This window comes from Tauraco erythrolophus, chromosome Z, assembly GCF_009769465.1.
Source record: "Tauraco erythrolophus isolate bTauEry1 chromosome Z, bTauEry1.pri, whole genome shotgun sequence".
Taxonomy (NCBI): domain Eukaryota; kingdom Metazoa; phylum Chordata; class Aves; order Musophagiformes; family Musophagidae; genus Tauraco; species Tauraco erythrolophus.
In genome coordinates this window covers 13,287,873-13,308,338 of record NC_141496.1, presented here as the reverse complement: position 1 = coordinate 13,308,338, position 20,466 = coordinate 13,287,873, and the positions used below count along the sequence as shown (strand labels likewise).

Sequence of the window (20,466 nt, the reverse complement as noted above, 5' to 3'; positions counted from 1 at the left end):
GAGATTTTTCTGAAAGACGAAATAGAAATTTTGAAAACATTCAAAATACGGGTGGCTTTTTCCCTGATACTAAGATTTGGCTTAGTGAAATTCATATTATGATGCAGAAGTCTGGGGGTTTTTGCCTGTGTAACAAATGATAAAGTTTTGAAAAGTCTCCTTTGTATCTTTTTATTTTTTCGGGATTTTAAAAAAGTTTCAGCAACAGCCTGAATGTCAACTCAAAAGCTCCTGAATTTTGCTGGAAAATTTGAGACAAACGAGTGAAACATGAAGAGGCGTCTACTGGGAATTTGCATTTCAGTTGAAGAATGATGTATGAATGGTGTTGAAACCTTCACAAAGACGTGCTTTTTCTCAAATGTTCAGGGCCTAATAACGACAAAGTGTGCAATGTCTGTGGTGAAAAATTTTCTTTCGTAGTTGCCTGTCTTTTTGATCCTTTTTTAATTTCATGTTCATAAATAAATTGCAGGCTAGGAGAAGGTAGGAGGTGTGGGAGGAGTAGTACCCCAATTCTGTGTGCTGCAGGATGCAGTAAAGTGCCTCTCTACTGTGCTGCTGAGTAGATCCTACTTTTGGGCTCTTTGGAGGACGTGCTGATTTGAAAGCAGCATTTTGGTTACAGGTTGACTGTGTTGAAGCGGTGTTTGTATTTCATGGTTCTGCAGGCAGCAGGTGTGACTGTCCTTGCTCTTGTAGCATGGCTAATCTGTAATCTATATTATTTATTCCTTCTTTCATGCCAAGCTGTCTAGTATAGGGCAAAGGCTTTCCCACCTCTCCCAATATAACCTATACTAAACTACTGCATTTCAACCCTTTTTCCTTTTTGTGATGGACCGTTAAGTAATAAAATTGTATGCCTTGTAAGCTAGATTTTTATAGTTGGAGAGGTGTTCCACTCATGGCTCTTCATTTGTGTACATTACAGGGTTTACTGATCATGCTGGGAAATCAGTCTTTCTGGCTTTTTGTGTATCTTTCTGTTGCTGATATTCTTTTAAGCACTTGTAAGCTGCTTACTGCTATACACTTCCTAGTCGTCTACCTTCATGGTCTGACTAGATAGTACCGTGTGGCTGTGTTATTTAGAGTCCTTTGCTGACAGGCTAGGTGTCTTTTGTACGTGGGCTGTACCACTTGCTTTCTATTTAGCCAGTCATTCTTGTACAGCACAGCACATTGCACTTCTTTTTTTTTTTTTTTAACTTCGAAAGACGGTTGATTTTGCTTTGGCACTTCCGTGTTCGACAGTCCCTACTGCAAGAGAAGCATTCCATGGGTATTATGCTGCCATTTCAGTATGTCTTATGTGTTGCATGTTGGAGAAGACAGGTATAGCATTTATTGGCTAGGTTGAGGTAAATGCCAGATGGATGTTCGATCTATGCTAGTCACTTAGGAAGCGCTAATTACAACTGCTTTGCCTGTGCTGGGTATTTAAATGGGACTTCTGCTTTAGCAGCATCTGCAGCCTGTGGCTGAGACTTTCCGTTTACAGTTGGTACATGTTAAGTACTACATGGAAGAACTTGTTCCTTTTAATGCAACAACAGGACGAGGAGGGAATTGTAGTTTTAATGTGGCCTAGTTCATCAAAATTAGTGAAACTCCCGTTTTCAGTCAGCTGATATCAGACCTGCTTTGTCTCTATTAGAAGGACATACCAGGTTTAGGTTTTCTTACTGTTTTTGAGAGAAGTGTACTGCACCTGGCTGGGATAGAGTTAATTTTCTTCAAAGCAGCCAGTGTGGTGCTATTTTTTTTATTTTTGACCAAAATAGTGTTGATAACACACCCTGTTTTGTTTGTTGCTGAACAGTATTTGCACAATGTCAAGGCTGCCTCTGTTTCTGGCTCTGACCACCCCGCAGTGAGTGGTTTGGGGTGTTCAAGAGGCTGGGAGGGGAAACAGCCCGGACAGCTGACCCCAACTGACTAGAGGGATATCCCAGACTGTGTAGTGTCATGTGTTAAAGAAATTCCTTGTCCTGGGTTTTCCACAGCACAGTCTCAGACTTCAGTCCAGAGGAGGTCCACGAAGATGATCAGAGGGCTGGAGCACCTCTGCTATGAAGACAGGCTGAGAGAGTTGGGGCTGTTCAGCCTGGAGAAGAGAAGGCTCCGGAGTGATCTTATAGCAGCTTTCCAGTACCTAAAGGGGACCTACAGGAAAGCTGGAGAGGGACTTTTTACAAGGGTGTGTAGTGATAGGACAAGGGGCAATGGATTTAAACTGAAAGAGGGCAGATTTAGGTTAGATATAAGAAAGAAATTTTTTACTCTGAGGGTGGTGAGGCAGTGGAACAGGTTGCCCAGAGAAGTTGTGGATGCCCCATCCCTGGCAGTGTTCAAGGCCGGGTTGGATGAGGCTTTGGGCAACCTGGTATAGTGGAGGGTTTCCCTGCCCATGGCAGGGTGGTTGGAACTAGATGATCTTTAAGGTCCCTTCCAACCCTAACCATTCTATGAATCTATGATTCAGATTCCAGGTGATAGTTTAACCGAGGGGTACGGCAATAGGAGCAGCTTGAGCTGAGTGCCTCCAGAGAGGGACCTTGAACAAAGAAATCTCTGGGCATTTATACCCTTAAAGTCTATGCACCCATTCTTTGTTCGCTGCTCACACGCCTTGCACATGCCTCTTGGTCCAATGGCAATTTTCAGCTTGGAGTCGTCTTTGTTCCTTATTGGATTCTTTCTCTGTCTCCAGGTGGGCTGTTGACTGTTTCTTATCTGGATGAGTTGCAGCTGCTCTGACAGTCATGGCCCCTTTATCTTCCAGCTTGCACTGGTCTCGGGGCCTCCCTTCGTGTAACCAGGGAACAGTTGGAGAGAAGTTCAGAAGAATACAGTTAAAAGAATTCAGTTAACCAAACTTAAACTCCAACACATGATCAGCAATAAAAAGGAAGGGGAGGAGGGAGTGGGTAGGTGGTCATTGCTCGGGGCCTGGCTGGGTGTCAGTCTGCTTGTGGGAGATGGTGAATGAGTGTTTTGCATCACTTTGTTTTGTTTTTTTTTTTTTCACTTTTGCTCTTCCTATTCTCTCCCCCTATCCTGCTGAGGGGGATTGGAGGAGCAGTTATGTGGGACTCAGCTGCCAGCCAGGTTCTACCCGCCACTAGGAGACACTAAGTATGTTCATGGTTTATGTTGTAAGTTTCTGGTTGTTATATCTAGGCAGGAGGCAAGGTATTTTTCTGATCCTGCTGTATTTGCTTACTGCTGTGGGAAGACTTGTTTTTTTTGTGTGTGTGAATTATCTGATGTGGACGATTTAACTACCAGTTCTAATTAAACATTTATTTCAAATAAGTGTCAGATTTTATGCTCGTTGATAATAGCTGGTAGTGTAGAATTGCAGGTTATCGAACAAATTAATTACATCTTTATTTTGCACAAAGTATGGAGAATAGAGATTGGACCCTGATGGAAGGTGGCTTTGCAAAAGCCATGCAACTGTTTGAAGTCATTTGTGTGTACACTTAATCATGCCGAAGGTTAGGCTTCTAAGTTTGTCTTTTCGTTCCTAAATGAACAGTCAGACTCTTAAGTGTAGATTTATTCAAGGATCTCTTAAGGGTTCAGCAGTGTGCATGTATTACTTGCCTCCTCTTCAGTAAAGTTACGTTTTTTTATTACCTTCATTTTAGTGGAGAGATGTGTCTATGTAATGTATGTATGTGTAAGTGCTTGAAAAGCTGAGCAGTAGCATTTGGCTCTAGTGCTTTCAGCAGTCAACAGCAGTTCTGTTTGTTATTTTTTCCTAAATGCAATGGCAGGTTAATCTAACACCTGACAAGCTTCTTGTCAACAATACTGTGCTTTGTAGAATATGTATGCTTGCTTTCCTAAAGTATGTCTAGCCCTTGGCTGTCAGAACACTTGAGAGACTTTCCTCACTAACTTAACTTCTGTGTATAACTAGGCTACAATTTATGTTCCAGTGAAAGACTAATGGTTTTATTTGCATGAAAAGAGGAAATCAAGAGCGACCACATCAGACATCAAAGTCCCCACATTTTAGCGTTCCAATAATAAACACTTCTGCACTCTGGCTTGCTTTTCTTTCTTAAACATATTAATTTTCAAAAGTTCTGTAGGTCAGAAGGTGATAGCTTGCTTGGAAGGTAGGATTTGCAGCAATGAGCTAAGTATAGGTTGGCATATACCCTTAATCTAGTTTGAAGGGGATGAAGAGCAATGCAGTTATTTTTTTTTTTTGCAAAATACTTGAAGTTTGGATATTTTCCCTTTGACGCGTGAGAAAATCCAGAGTGTTCCTCTAGCAGGTGTCTTACTTGAATATTTTGACTGTTTGCACGTTCTGGGCATATTATTTTTATCTTTTAATTATTATTTTTAAGGGGTGACTGGTAAAAGGGATGAATGTCTCCTGAAATAATTTAGTCTTCAGAAATGCATTTTATTTTTTCCCATTATGTAGCTAGATAGAACTGTATTTTTTCTACTGGATCTCAAAATTCCTTTATCCCCATTTAAGAGCTACCTGAGAAATTAATGTCTCAGTTTTGATTATTACATACATTATATGTCTGTATAATATATACAAAGTAGCCTTCTCTGACTGTATTCCTGTGATGTGTAGCTAGGTCATGTCTTTAACCAAACATGTTTTAAAACAGATTCATCTAGAGAAGCAGTGAAAATCAAAATCTGGCAGACAGTGTATGTGAAAACAATTCTGTGAGAAAAAAGGAGAATTTGTCTTTTTATAATTTTCTAGATAATCATAAATTTTACTCAATCTTATTGCTGTCAAAACTGAAAATCAGTTTTGCATTTCAGAGTTGCTAGTTGTCTTAGAACCTAAGCATGAAAAAAAAAATTTTGAGCATGTTCTCAGCTTACCATCGTACATTCCAGAATTGTGGAGGCTTTTCTTCTCTCTTACCTTACAGGTCCATAGAGGAGAGAAGAGATTGAAACTATTATTGAAGGGTTATTTAAGCAAGACCCTAACCCTGGACATAGTATTTTCAGCTGAGTATCAATACGCTGGGGTAAAGCCACATGGTTCCTTGCCAAGGGGAATTGACTTAGGTCTTGCCAGAGAATGCTGCCACAGAAGCTGCATTTGGTTCGGTGTTCTAATCTGTCTGGCACAGTGCAGTACTACACAGTCATGGAGTATAAGATATTCTTAGAGGTAATATATCAATAGCTATTAGACCTAACAGATTATGTATATTGAATATGTATTAGGAAGTAACAGAGAATCTCTAGGTCATTAAAGCACATGAATAATTTGACCAGCTTTTCTTGTTTGAGACTTACTCACTGTCAGCTGCAGCTTCTGAGCTGTGACACTCATCTTCAGGTAGATTAAATTACAATAACCTGCATTGGAAAGAAAATAACAGATCTTTTTGATCCCCTGGAGGTGTAAATGGATCAATTCATATAATAAGATACCTGTGGTGAGAGCAGTCCAGTTTTACTTCGAGGGTTCAAATAATTTTGGACATTCCAACCTGTCTTTGATGAATGTTTCAGTGAAGCTTTTCCTTTTTCTCCTCTTCCATCTTTGTTTTCTACTGTTTGCATTTTCCCCCAGCTTCTTAGAAGTATGTTCAGTTATGCTGGTAAAAAGACTTTTCACTGGTTCTCACTGGAGTTTAAGGTGCTTTATATGTTTACAATCTGTCTAAGGTTACTTGAATAGCTGAATTGGAACTTTATAGAAATCTGTAGAAGGACCTCGTTGAGGAGGAAAAAATGCTGGCTGGCTGCACAAGAGGGTCTAAGGGCTTCAAATTATCAGAATAAATATACAGTTAGTTCTCCTAGTATTGACAAGCTTCTCTATTTGTCATTGAGAACTTGGAAAAGTTTGTGGTATTTTTTTTAATTCACTTTTACAAGACCTGTTTGCTTATTTTTATGTTGAGAAACTTCTTGCAACAGTATACTGGAAGAAAAAACTTAGGTAAACTGTTTAAAAACACCTTATTTCTAATAGAAGAATTTCCTGCTCTGAAGAGGAATGTGGTTGAAGTTTTTAAATTTGACTGAAAAAGTCAGGTATCAGATTTGTTGAACAAATATTTTTATAAAATATACTCAATATTAAATTCAGCATATGTAGTATCAGTTTTGCTGACTTCCACCTCCTTCAAAAGATTCAGACATTTTATTAGCTTTTCCATATAGAATGATGATGTTCCAAAATGAAATACTTTTAAGAGTTTTTCGTATTGAAAGAATCCATAAACTTACAACAGTAACTCAATTATTATCTCAGTTACTGACTTTGATCTTCCTAAGATTTCTGCTTATAGTTACCTTATGACAAAGAAGAGATTTACTTACCTGCAACAATATCAGGTGATTTTTCTTTCTTTCTAATCAGCAATTTTACTTTCAGCTGTAAGGATAGGAACCACAGAATCATGTAAAGGTGTCAGAAGCTGACGTTCACTTATTTTTCTTTGTCATCTCCTACTGCTGTCTGCTGGTATCTACATGTAATTGTATGACTTTACATCAGTATCCGAGAGGACATAGTGCTTCTGTTGTAGAAGAATATTGATGATAGGTGCATTTGGAATTCATGAAATGAAGGTTTTGGGTTGACAGAAAGGACTGAAGTTCTATGCTAAAACATAATTAATAAACAAGATACTTTCATTATCCTTTCTATTTACATACTGCTTATATTTTGTATTTTACCTTTTTGGATTTGGGAACAGCTTTAAGGAGATGCAGAAGTTCTTAAGGTGATTCCAACTGCTTAAAAAAATTCAAAGGAGTATTAGTAGTTGTAGAGAGACTACATAAAGAAAACAGTATATTGATAGTTCTCACCTTTTTTGGGAATATGATAGCCTTATGCTTCTCAGTCTGCTAGTACTCTTCATTAAAATCAAAGTACTTAAAAACAGCTTTTGTCACCCACAGTCATAGCTGCGAACCCGATTAAAGTTGCTCGCAGCAAATTCTTACATTGGAGATAGGATGCACAGGGAAGGAAAGAGCCATCCTTGATGTGAAAACTGTGGCAGATCAAAATTCCTACCAACTTTTATCCTGCTGCAGTGCACCTGGACAGTGTATGCTGTAATTCCTTTTGCTCTGCCCTCTCCGGCTGTCTTTCTGTGGGTCCTGAAATTACTGCTTCAGAGAGGAACTCCTGGACAGTTGTGATCAAGTCCATTATGAAATACAACTTGCCACAGCCCATATTTCTAGATAAATTGTCTCTGCCTGTTTTTTGCAGTAGGTTTCAAATGGGCGACAGATGATTGTTTTGGATTATTATGTTCTGTCTGTGCTTTGTGCTGGCAAATAATAGGCTATTAGGCACCTCTGAAAGAACTTGCTATTGCTTCAGAGAATCAGGAAGGCATGCAATTGCCATCTTGTCAGATTTAAATAATACACCTTCAAATTTATGATGATCAGGGTCCAAAACGGGGAGCTGAAGGTAGTGATGAATGTAATGCATGATACTTTCAGCATTTTTTTATTTTCTGAGCAGATTGTGCTTATGAATGGCTTCAGTATATGTAGCCCAATGTAGTGTATGAGTTTTTAACTTTGAGCTCTTTATCCCAGCAACAAAGGGAATAGTTCCAGCCATAACTGTTCAGGTTGTGAAAACTACTCAGGTTTTGAAAGCAGTTTGTCCATTAAGTGTGGATTGTCACTGAAGGGGATGCTTTTGCCTTTTGCTGTCTGTCCCAACCATGTTCCTTCCTGTTCCCGTGCCGCCTCTGAAATTTGTTCACCTGCTTGGTGACTCAGATGAGGAGATGGACCATTAGCTTTCAGACAGACCAGTTTCTTGTCTAGCTGTCTACACAAATGCTACTGTGGGCTCAAAAGAGAGAACAGCCATGTGGTTTGCTGGGGTGAAAAAATAGATACTTTTGTCTTCAGTAGCAATTCAGGCTTCATTGGACTGCACTCTTGGACTTAGCTCTCAAATGGCTAAAAATGAAGGTATGAGGAGGACTTGCCTTCTCAAGTTACATGGGTTTGTGTGAGGTTAAAATGAGATCCTGTGACATGGATCTGAAAGGTCAGTAAAACTGAAATGAATCTCTTGGAGGAAAAATAATTTCACTGATACGCGGAAGGTAGTGGTTTGAAAGAGATGCTTGTGCTGGGAAGGTAATTAGACCTGGGTTGTCACTTTGTCCTCAGTTTCTTTTCCTTCTTTTTTTTTTTCTCCTTGTGTTTCTCTGTGCCGTTTTAAGTACTTCTGAGAAAAGATACCTGAACTTATGTATGTACAAAACAAGTCTCTTTCTCAATATTGAGATAACTCCTCATAAGTGAGCATGCAGATACTCTCACTTTGTGACATATTGTTGTGTAAACATTAGAAGTAGGTAGGCTCTTTGCCAATTGTGCTGTGCAACATGAAAATGTCTCACACATATAATTTATACCAGCAGACCACTCAATTTGCTTTGCCCAATCCTACAAATTACCTAAACTGACTTTCAAAGTCTTGGATTCCAAGTTCCACCTTGGCTTTAGTTAGTCCGTGTCAGACTATACATCTGTTGACAACTGTTTCTTCTTATTCTCATCTTAAAAGTAGAACTCAACCTTGTATGTTTTACGTATCTCCAAGCTGCATTTTTATTATACTGACATGTAAATTTGGTGAAGGTGACTAATTGGACCTGGAGATAATTGCCCTCAATAACGTCCCATGATGCCAGCAAGCACAGAATGTTTTTCAGTATGTTTGTGTCTGTGATTTCTGAGAACATGCCGTAAAAACAGTCTGCTGCATGTCAGAAAGAGTAGATGGCAAGCAAGAAACCCTTGTTTGGGAAAGCTAGATGCTTGTTTGTGTATAAACAAAACAATAGTTTTATGTCTCAGAGCTTTTGTATTGCTACCACCAGCATGTCTATTACTTTTGTTACTTCTGCATGGGTGGCATTCAACTGCAAACTCCAGCGGAGTTCAGGAAGTCTAATTTTTCTATGTTTCATCATCCAAGTAGAGCTGGTTCAAATTTTTCCTCTGGAAAACAGCCTACTTGTGAATTCAGAATTTACTGTTTGCTAAAGTGAAAGTTTTGTGTACCCTAAATTGTGCTTCCTAGCTGAGAAACCCTGAAGTTAGTCTATCAAGAAGACATGAAATCCCTATCATGTGTATTGCCTTGTAGTTAGGACTTCCAAAGTCCTCAGGAGCTGTAATTATTCTTTATCTTGGCTTTCTTTTACTTTCCAAGTTGGCCAGCTCCCCTTCTGATGGCCCTACCATGGCTGGAAAGGGTTAAAAACCCATTTTATTTCTGTTGTCTCTACATGAAGTTTCAGAAATCGCATTCTTACTGAATTTTGAAGCCGCCTTGTTTGTGTCTTTCATAAAAGAATTTGGAATTTCCTGAGGACAGGAATTCAGGGGTTTGGGTAGCTCCAATGAAGTTTCTCCTTCAGAAAGTTCCCCTTTAATTGGTGTGTTTTAGTTTGGTTATGAGTGTGTTTAATTATAGGGTGCTAGGTGAGGGTTAAGGAGTTACCATTAAGTCTGAATATAGAATGAAAAGGCTTTTAGTAAGAGAAGTATAGACTGGGCAGTGTTACATGCATTATCCTAGGGAAGCTTTGCTGTTGTGTTTCTTCATAAATGTAAATTGAGTCTGAGTCAGGGCCAAAACTGACCTAACACTGAATATGAGTTTTTGTGGATCTGAGGATGGGCCTGAGGGACCTGTTGTTGCTAATATAAATATTATATTTTTTGGTGAGCAGGCTGTTGTAACCCTCAATTATCTTCACGGACTATTCACAGAATCACAGAATGTTAGGAGTTGGAAGGGACCGCAAAGGATCTTCTAGTCCAACCCGCCTGCCGGAGCAGGACCACCTAGATCAGATCACACAAGAACGCATCCAGGCGGATTTTGAACATATCCAGAGAAGGAGACTCCACAACCTCTCTGGGCAGCCTGTTCCAGTGTTCTGTTACCCTTACTGGGAAGAAGTTCTTCCTCATGTTCAAGCGGAACCTCCTGTGTTCCAGCTTATATCTATTTCCCCTTGTCCTATCATTGGATGCCAGTGAGAAGAGCCTGGCTCCATCCTCATGACAGTCACCCTTTACATATTTATAAACATTAATGAGGTCCCCCCTCAGTCTCCTCTTCTCCAAGCTAAAGAGACCCAGCTCCCTCAGCCTTTCCTCATAAGGGAGATGCTCCACTCCCTTCATCATCTTTGTGGCCCTGTGCTGGACTCTCTCAAGCAGTTCCTTGTCCTTCTTGAACTGAGGGGCCCAGAACTGGACACAATATTCCAGATGTGGCCTCACCAGGGCAGAGTAGAGGGGGAGGAGAACCTCTCTCGACCTGCTAACCACACCCCTTCTAATACACCCGAGGATGCCATTGGCCTTCTTGGCCACAAGGGCACATTGCTGGCTCATGGTCATCCTGCTGTCCACCAGGACCCCCAGGTCCCTTTCCCCTGTGCTGTTCCCCAACAGTTCAGTCCCCAACTTGTACTGGTACATGGGGTTGTTCTTACCCAGATGCAAGACTCTACACTTGCCCTTGTTGTATTTCATTAAAATTTCTCCTCGCCCAACTCTCCAGCCTGTCCAGGTCTCTCTGAATGGCAGCACAGCCTTCAGGTGTGTCAGCCACTCCTCCCAGTTTCAGTGTCATCAGCAAACTTGCTGACCATGCACTCTATTCCCTCATCCAAGTCATTGATGAATATATTGAACAATACTGGTCCCAGTACCGACCCTTGCAGGACTCCACTGGATACAGGCCTCCAACTGAATTCTGTCCCGTTGACCACTACTTTGTATTACATGGCTTTATGATGCTTTTTTTAAAACACTTGTAAAGCTGATTTCTGTTTGCCTGGTTTTTGTTTCTCTGTGGTCTGCAAAGTAATCTTGAGATCGCTGGGAATGCAATGACAGCTACAGTCTGTGTTGCACTGTACAGCATCCTGTAAACAGGTGGCCTTAACCAAGCAAGTTAAACACGTTTGGTTTGGTGTTTTGTTTTGTATATTACTGTGTATATCTTGAAGCCTAAGGGTTGGAACTCTGCAAGTGCTTCTTTACCTTTCTTTTGAATCTGAAAGATTTTCACGTTTTTTTTTTTTTCATTCTTCCCCACTGTTTTCCGGTCTGTGCCATGTGTAGTGGAACTGCTGCTGTTGTTTTCTGAGTTAACTGAAGAACTGGAGAGAGAATATATATTTATATAGTGGCAAGAGATTTTTAGTAACTCTTACATGTAAAAGTATTCTAAGTAAAAGATTACCTGGTCTCATGTGAGTCTTTTGTACTCAGTTTCATGAAGAAAGGATTTTTTTAAAAAAAAACCTTCATGCTTTAATCTATTAATTTCGCTATCAATATTTTGAGGTAATGTCTATAAAATAGCATCTGCAATTTAATTGTTTTTTTTTTGCATTGCTTCGGCTGAGTGGCTTTAATTTGCACTTGGGAAACAGAAAATACTGAGGTTTGCTTGGGTGGCATCTTTGTGTTTTGTGTTGGTTTGTTGTTGTTGTTGTTTTTGTTGTTTTTTAAGCAGAGCTAGCATGACAATTACCTGCAAGCTGAGCAGAGCAAGGTAAGAGGTAACTGAATGACTGTTCAGTGAAGGCTGTTTTGTACTTAAGTGAAATGTTTTTGGAGTTTCATACAAGTCCTTAAAGCAGCATCCATTGTGTAGAAGTCGCTAACATACTTGGCACTGATCTTTTCCAAATACCTTCAGGTGGTCTAGTCACGTTAGAATCTTCTCATTCTGATTTTTTACATACTTAGTAAATTATAGTGGTCATTGCTTCAGTGCCTTTTTGGATCAGAGATGGAGAAAGTGTTGTCTCATCTGTCGTCTTTTAAAACATATTTTTACAAATAATCTTTGAATTATAAAATCTCTCAAGTAACTTATGGATTTTAAATATTCAGAAATATAAATTCTGAGTGTCTTGAAAAATTGGAAATCACTTGTTCTGTAGAAGTGTACTTTAATACTTCTTCAGCAGCTCTTATTCTGTAATACTTATTTTGTTGGAGCACTCGGTACTATTTGAATAGCCACCAAATTCGGAATACTATGATGTTCTCAGAGCTAACATGTATGTATTTTCTCTCTCTTGTTTGCACGTCTAGCTATGGCTTTATGATAACAGAAATAGATGATCCTATTGGGTTTTTCGCAGCTGGGGTGATAATGTTTGAGCTGCTGAACGCCATTTTCTATGCAGGAGTTCTCATAATTCCTAGAAATCCTTATAAGTGCTTTTTTTTGCAAGTCCTAGAAGTTTGAGAGGCAGGGATCTTGGAGGCAAACTGGGAAAAGATGTTGTCTTTTAAGGGACATGGCAGGGTGTTTTTACTCAGGGTCTCTCCCCTGTTCCTGCCTTCCCTGCAGGGTATGCATATGAACCCTGACTTCTGTTGCAGTCTGTATACCAGCATCTGTAGGAGACTGAATCCGAGTGTGTGTTCACACTGTTTTGCGTGCAGATCTGAGCCGGGGTATTCCTACAGTGAAGAGGAATTCCTACAGGAATTCCTGTTCCTACAGGAAAAGGCTGCAAGAGCTTGTGCGTTGCTCAGCAAAGCTAGACCCAGCATCTCGCCAAGGGTTACTTGTTCGTATGTCCGCTAATATAATCAGGTGGCTTTGTCCCTCTTTTGGAGGAGAGACAGGAATAAGATGGCTGCTCACCATATATGTAGTGTTAATACTTTGCTGTCTTGTCTGCTGTGTGAACAGATGTAAGGAAATGCATGAGAGTCACAGAAATTCAGATCTTTGTAAACCTGAAGTGATAAGTTCCTGTATTACATGTCACAGTAAGATGAGGTGGGGAAGGGGGCTACTGTAGGAGAGACAGTGTCCTGGTTCTAGGATGGGGAAGTGCAGCTACCGAGGCACGGTAAAAGCAGGGAGTTAAGATAGACTGGGCAACACTGAGGCACAGGGCCATCGTTAGGAGATGGACTATTTAATAAGTGAGAGTTTCAAGTGATAATGGCTAACTGAACAGGAAGACCTCTGTGATCTGGAAGTTGGGTAAGGAACATGGGAAGAAGAGAAAGCGAATAAGTGCTACAGGAGGTGGTTCGAAAGAAATGGTCTAATGAACATGGATTTGGATCACGTGTTCTTTAATCAGAAGATGATCTATGCTTTTCCATACCTGGGTGGAAAGTCTGAGCCTTGAAAGTCAATATGGTAACAAGTTTCTGTTACAAACTTTATTCTCATTTCCCTTTATGCTTGTCTAGCAAAACTAGTTTTACCTGAAAATTTCTGAGTCAGCTCTGACAAAAAATGCTTTTGTGTCAATAAACATGACAGTTGTAAACATTCTTTTGATCTTGCAAGACAAAAATTTTAAGTCTATGTTGATTGAAAGCTATTCATAGCCTAAAGTGCTATTCTAGTGTGATTGCTGTCAGATAAAAATAATTCCCTGCCTTGTAAGACTTTTTTCCTCTGCTGCTTGCAACTGTAATGAAATAAGTATTTCATTGACTTAGGATGTTTATAAAATTATAAAAGACTTGTGGGAAGACTGATAAAGTAAATATTTTGTGTTCTATTTGTGAGAAAGCTAATGCTGTTTAAGCGCATTAAATAGTGGAATGACTTGCATCTGTAAATAATGGTCTTTGATCTTCAATCTCAGTGTTTTGAGACTGCTAGGTATTTGGAATAACAGCGAGAACGGTGTTAAAAGGTCAAACCAAATCCCTATCTTCCTCCATAACCTGTAACAAGCAATGGCCAGGCCATGTTCAGGGAATGGGTGTGCACAAAGTGACGACTCCTCCCCCAGTGTACACTGACTTAAACTGGGTGGACCGAGCTTCCCAGGCTGATCTGTTGCTGCCCGTCAAACTTTATTATCAATCTCGTATGAATTTAAGTAATTTTTAAAGGATTTTTTAAAAAAAACTTTTGCCTTCCTGTAAAAACAATTGAATAGAAATAAAGAAAATATGTTGGCCTTGGACTTTTGTAACCTGTGAGTTAGCTTTGTTAACCATCTTTAGTCCTTGTCTGTGGAAAGAGAAAAAATAATAGTTTTCTGTGCAAATAGTACATCATTTTACATTGCTGTTCTCCCTCTCTGTATATCATTATTGTATCTCTTTCACTCCTCTCATCTATCTATAGCCTCTTTAATAGTTCCATAATAATACTACTAGTTCTGTAATTGTGAGCGTTATTTTTTCTCTTTTGTGCAACTTTTTCTGGTTATGCTGTATGCCATTTAAAGTAGGTGTCAGAACTCTGTTTGCAATGTTGAAGACAAATGTTTGCTTCTACTTGTTTTCAGTTACATCAGGAAGTTTGAGTTAATTTAAAGGGTGATTTCATTAGACTGTTGTGTGCTAAACTGACCTGTGAAGGTTGCTTCAATTGTATAAGGTCTTTGCAGTAAGTGCCAAAAACTCATTAGTCCATCTACCTGAACTATCTGGAAAGATTAGTTTAGGGGATTGAAAAATGTTCAGGATGACACCAGCTGTCCTTCCTCTCTGTGTTAATAGCAGTATAATCTCTGTATGTTGAAATACGATGTTCCTTCCCTAGTGCAGACCTCTCACCTGCAAACTCTGAGCCTGAAAAAAAAAGATGAAAAAGATGGTGACACAGCATACCTTCTCATGACTTTAATGTCATCTAACTCACTAGAGCAAGCAGTTCCATTTATAAAGAATGTAATCTCTTTGAGCTGCCTTTCAGGATCATGTGATTAAAAACTGTTGAATAGCTGTCCAGTCTCTATCCTTGGAAGTTTCCAAGACTTACCTGTATAGAAAGAACCCTGAGCAACTTAATCTGACTTCATAGCTGAACCAGCTTTCAGCAGGAGATTGGACTAGAGATATCCTGTGACCCCTTCCAACCTGAATTATCCTGTGATCCTGTATTTCTCTGCGACCCACAGCCTTTGGCCATGGGTGTTGAATCAACTGCTGGAGCAGAGGAGTTTACATCTGGTAATTGCTGCCAGGAAAATACTCACTTTAAAACTAAACTCACTTTTAATTACTAAACGCGGGGGGGGGAGGCGGGGGAAAGCACTTTAATTGTTTGCATGATAATATAACTTACTTTTTGTAAATAGAAGTGTATATTTATTGTGCTGCAGCTGTAAGTTTGTGCAATAGGTTTTTAGTTTGTATATGTGCTGTCCTATTTCAAAGGTTATGATGTAAAGAGGCTATTTGATTTGAAATAGTAGAATGTAGGAGTCGTATCTCTTCTCTTTTCTTCTCTGCCTCCCCCCCGCCCCCCCCCCCCCCCCCCCCCTTAAGTGAATACTGCACCGTATCTTGTATTATTTTGGCAAAGAAATGTCTGGTGCCAGCCAAAAATCTTAATTTACAGAATGGCTGACTTATGAGAGTATCAGCTACTCTCATAGCATCAGCTCTGAGTAGAAGGCTTATTAGGTAACTTCTCGAATGCCTTTCCAGCCTTACAGTTATGGCCTTTTATATAAGTATCTGTGACATATTTCAGTAATTACTTTCTAGAGATTCAGAGCTTTTGTAGACTTTTCAGAAGTATTGGTCATCTATATAATACAGCCCTGGAAAATAGCCAAGTGCTAAATCAAAACAAATATTATCATATTCCTGGAAGTCTCTGCTTAATGGCATATGTTAGTGAGGGACTGGTTTCTAAGTTTAGTGGACTTCAGATGCGTGCCTCTTGTATTGGCAGCTTTTACTTGTGAATAGAATAAAATTGAATTGCTCTCGATGTATGCTTGTCTTTGTTACTGGTTAAGATAAATTTTATGAAAGGGTAGTGTGCTTGCTCGCTCTCTTAATTTTTTTTTTCCTTTCTTTCTCTTGTTTCTAGCACTTTTTGCTAAAGTATCCTAAGGTGGATATTTTCAGAGATGTACTAGCAGCTTTTTGGAAGGTCTTTCTGGATGATACCAATCTGCAGTCATTTCTCAAAAGACAAAACATTTCTCAGAATGATTTTGATTTTTCTTAGATGCTTAAATATTTAAAAAATGCAAGAGCTCTCTTGGCTACTCTGTAGGTAAAATAGAATCCTTTTTATAAGACTTTTCATCATAAATGTTGAGCAATGGAGTACGAAAGTCAATGCATGTATTTCTAGATATTGAGTAAATGTGTTGGGTCAAATACTCTGTTCTGCCATTTAAGCAGACAGCTATCAATTCAGAAATATAGATAAAAAAGCCTGGTAGATGTGGTGTGGGTCATAGATGTGGTTTGCAGTTTTGCAGTCCATACAAGAATAAAACTTTTGTTCTTTGGTTTACTATATTAAAGCAGAAAAATCTGTTTTGTGGTTTGTGCTAATTGCCACATTTGTGTTTCCAGTAAACTCCATATTTTACTTAATACTAATTTTCAGGTAGTACTTTATCAATGTGGTATTGTTTATGGGTGTAAAATCATATTAATATTTCTCAGGAAACTCAGATAAGCCTCTGTGAAACTGTGTATAAACTACACTTTATATCTGACAATTCTTTATCTTACTGTTTTGTTTTGTATTCACTTTCCTGAGGTTTCCCTGCTCTTCAGAGAGCAGAGAATAAGCGTCAAAACTAATAAGGAATGAGTCCGTTGCTCTTTCATGTTTTCTGTATAGAACAGTAGTTGACTAGTGGTGCTACTTCAGAAGCCTATGAAGGCAGGAGTACTGCTCAGAAAACACAGAAAGCCTCTTTTTCTGTTTGCTTTCAAGTGGAGGTGGAGGTATCTTACTGTCTTTAATTCTTCACAGGGTTACACATCCTTCTGGAATGATTGCATCTCCTCAGGGTTACGTGGCTGTATGTTAATTGAATTGGCATTGCGAGGGCGTCTTCAGCTAGAGGCTTGTGGAATGAGGCGCAAAAGTCTGTTAACAAGAAAGGTAAGTGGAGGAAAGTGGCGATACTGACTTTTGTGTGATGCTTCAGGCAATAGGTAGCTATAAATTAGAACTGTCTGTGAGAAAAAGTCTTTTTTTTTCTTTACATAGGGATGGGGATTCAGGGTCGTGTCGTTAAGTTACATGCACTAAGTCGAAAGTGTGCAAATGGCGAGCTGAAGTGCCTTGGAAAATCTTCTCTACTAGTTCTCTGCTCCAGTTTATTCACTTGGTGTGTTCCTGCTGCTGTTGGGAACCTGGCACAAACAGCTGGCTGAGGCTCTGGCTGGGGTGCGGTGGCAGCCGTTACTGCTGACTGCTGAAGGAACTGTGTTCTGCAGCGTTGGTGAGCTGTGGGCTGAGGCAGAGAGGAATGGCTAACTGACAGCCTGCCAGATGTATCCTGCAGGCCACCAGTGGAATTCTGGTGTACACAGAGTTGCAGCTTGTGCTTGCCATGCATGGGAAGGAGATGAACTTTGTACCTTGGGCCCCTCAGAACACGAAACTACGTAGTTTAAGCGTGTGACTCGGGTGTGAAAGTTGTTGTACTCACTGACAAAGTTAAGATGGGTAAATTTTTAAGGTCCTTTCTTGAATTAGGCTGAAGATTTGAGGCCTTAATTTATTACTTCTGCTGCTGCATTTTTCCTTTGTACAAAATATGTAAAGTCACACTGTTGGAAGAATTTTTACTTCGTCAGCATTAGGGGATACTTGTAAAATAAACTTACTGAAAACATGGTTAAATGTTATTTATCTATCACAAATTCTGTTTTACAGCACATTTCCCTGTCAATATTATCTTTTGCTAATTTTTTTGAAGGAAAGCTTACAAATGCCCTAACCTTCTCCCAGTTTCCTCCTCTTCTAAAGAATTGAACCTCTGTTCAGACAAACAGCTCCTGCTTCTTTTAGCTTCATTTAAGCATATTCAGCATTGATTAGTTTGCGCTTGTTTTTTCCCCTCTAAAGCTTTTGGCTTCTTAGGCATTCAGGAATGTTCTAATGTTGTTTAGCAGTTATTTTCATTCTGTGCAAACCTTGTCAGCTCCATCTACCTGAAATTTTAACTATGTGGGTGATTTTTAAGAAAATGGAAAAATAATCTGTGCATATCTTCAGTAAAGAATGCAAGCAAAATTATTATTGCCTTTTGTGGTGGTTTGTTTTGTGATTTTTATTTTTTGGGGGGGGGCTGGTTGGTGTTAGTTTGAATGTGGATTTCTTTTTTTATTATTTGTTTATTATTTTTGTTTCTTGTTAAGTTTTACAGTGTAATTTTGTGGGTGGGGAGGTGTGTTTTGTAATTTCTTGCAAATAAAAACCTTAACTGCTGATATAGATGAGGTTTCTTCTCCCTCTGCACCACTTCTCTCAGTTTAGAAATCATTCTCATGAATGGCTTGTGTTGTTTGATACCTTATTTGAAGTTTTACATTAACACCAAATTTCAGTCTTGTTTCTGTGTTGGCTACATTTAAGCATCTCCACTCTACCAAGTGTCTTCCTTGTTCCCCTTTTACAGGCTTTGCTCCCCTTGCCCTCGACTTTCACTGTGAATTAAATACTGTGCTTAGTGAGTGGAATGGGCTGTCTAGTTGCACCCGAAGTTGTGATTCAGTGGCAATACTATTTTCTGTAGCTTCTTTCTTGATCTTGTTATCAGATGGGGCACAAGTGAGGCTGCCAGCACAACCAATAAGGTGAGAACCAGAAGAGGGTAGAGCTAGTTCTTTGGGAAGTAGTACAGATTTATAACCAGCTAACTGTTTCATTGGTCATATAGCTGACTTGAGAGTGCTAGCTGCCATGATTTCCACTTCAAGCCTTAAATCAGGTGGATCTTCGCAGATAGATAATTTTTTGCAGTTTCTAAGACAGAACTTCAGAATGGATCAAGATGCATTAAATCCATGCTTGAATGCCATAGAGAGACAAATGAGACTGAGAAACTGGCAGACGAGGACTTGATGGACGTTAAGGAAACTTTGAAATTTTGTTTGTATTTTATGTTGCAGCATCCTCATAAATTTGGCTTAAGAGTATGTAATCATTGCATCATTTTTGAGTTCTACATGCTGATATCAGTTTTAGAAATAAATGAATGTTGAAGTTTATATGTAAAGTCATTTCTAAGACTAGTGGTTACTGAAGATAGAAAATGGTATGTTCTGTGCTGCCTTACATCCTCAGAAAGCAAACCAAATCATTCGAGTTCTTAAAAACAAAAGAAATACCAGTAAATCCTTGGCAGATTAACTTCAGTGTTTTATAGCTGACAATTCTGAATGATTCATGCATAAGTGAATTTTCGTATTAAAAGCAAATAATGAAATTTACTTAAAAATCAATGCAGGAAGTGCTTAATCTTTAGCATTGCTTAATTGCAAAGCTGCATTGTGGAAAATGTAGATTAAATATTCTGTATAATTGAAATTTCCTCAGCAGTTGAATGCAAGGCAAATCTAGTACCTGATAAATCACTGAAAAATTGGAGTAAAGAAAGACTTTTTACAGTAAGGCTAAGGACCATCATTTCTGAAGAACAAGGATCTTAGCTTCTTTCTCTACTTTAGCTCCTCTTAGCTCAGGGAGGGAAAAAATTCCCCCTTGTGGATGCTTAGTCTTCTGTGGTGATTCAATTCACAAGATGCCCAGCTCACTTGATTCTCTACTCTTCTGCTTTTATAACTTTGAAGAGAGTTAGCCAAGAAGCATTCATCAATAAATCCCTCAAGAACGAGCAGATCTGTGAAGATAGGAGAGAGTTGGCTGGGCTTCCATTGTCACCTGTCTCTGTGTTCTGGGAAGGGGAGAGGAAGAGAAATACCATGGAGGTGTGAACCAAAATACTTTTGTTTGAGGGGAAGGATAATCAGAAGAATCTGTGCAGTGAATATTCAGTGTCACGGAGAGGTGAGAAGAAACAGGGCTGTATGCCTGGCTGCAGAGAATGCTAAACTTGTAAACAAAATCACTGTGGCTTCACAGGAGCTTATGGAGTCCTGGTTGAGTTAAATGGAGAAGCCTGTGCTGCTTACAGCTCTTTCCTCTAAAGGCCTGTATGTTTAGGCTCATACTGTCACAGTGCATTATATTCAGGCTAGCTTCTTAAACCTCTTTTGCAGTGGTAGAAAAAAGTATCTTAAGGCCAAGTGCAGAGTCCTTCACTTGGGGTGTAAAAACCCCAAGCATCGCTATCGGCTTGGGGAAGAGTGGCTGGAGAGCTGCCTGGCGGAGAAGGACCTGGGGGTGTTGGTTGACTACCGGCTTGATATGAGCCAGCAGTGTGCCCAGGTGGCCAAAAAGGCCAATGGGATACTGGCGTGTATCAAGAATAGTGTAACCAGCAGGAACAGGGAAGTGATCCTGCCCCTGTACTCGGCACTGGTGAGGCCGCACCTGGAATATTTTGTCCAGTTTTGGGCCCCTCGCTTTAAGAGAGATACTGAGCTCCTGGAGCGAGTCCAGAGAAGGGCGACTAAACTGGTCAAGGGGCTGGAAAATAAAACTTATGAGGAGCGGCTGAGGGAGTTGGGGCTGTTTAGCCTGGAGAAGAGGAGGCT

At 39.6% G+C, this 20,466-nt stretch overlaps 1 protein-coding gene across 1 annotated transcript in view; it reads left to right on the top strand.

The window, feature by feature from the left end:
• The window catches only part of GOLPH3 (golgi phosphoprotein 3), a 35,367-nt gene that overhangs the window by 6,060 nt on the left and 8,841 nt on the right, over positions 1–20,466 (top strand). Inside the window, exon 2 of the mRNA XM_086629680.1 lies at positions 16,769–16,900. Coding sequence (XP_086485806.1) covers positions 16,769–16,900 — 132 coding nt within the window. The remainder of the gene's footprint in view (positions 1–16,768; positions 16,901–20,466) is intronic.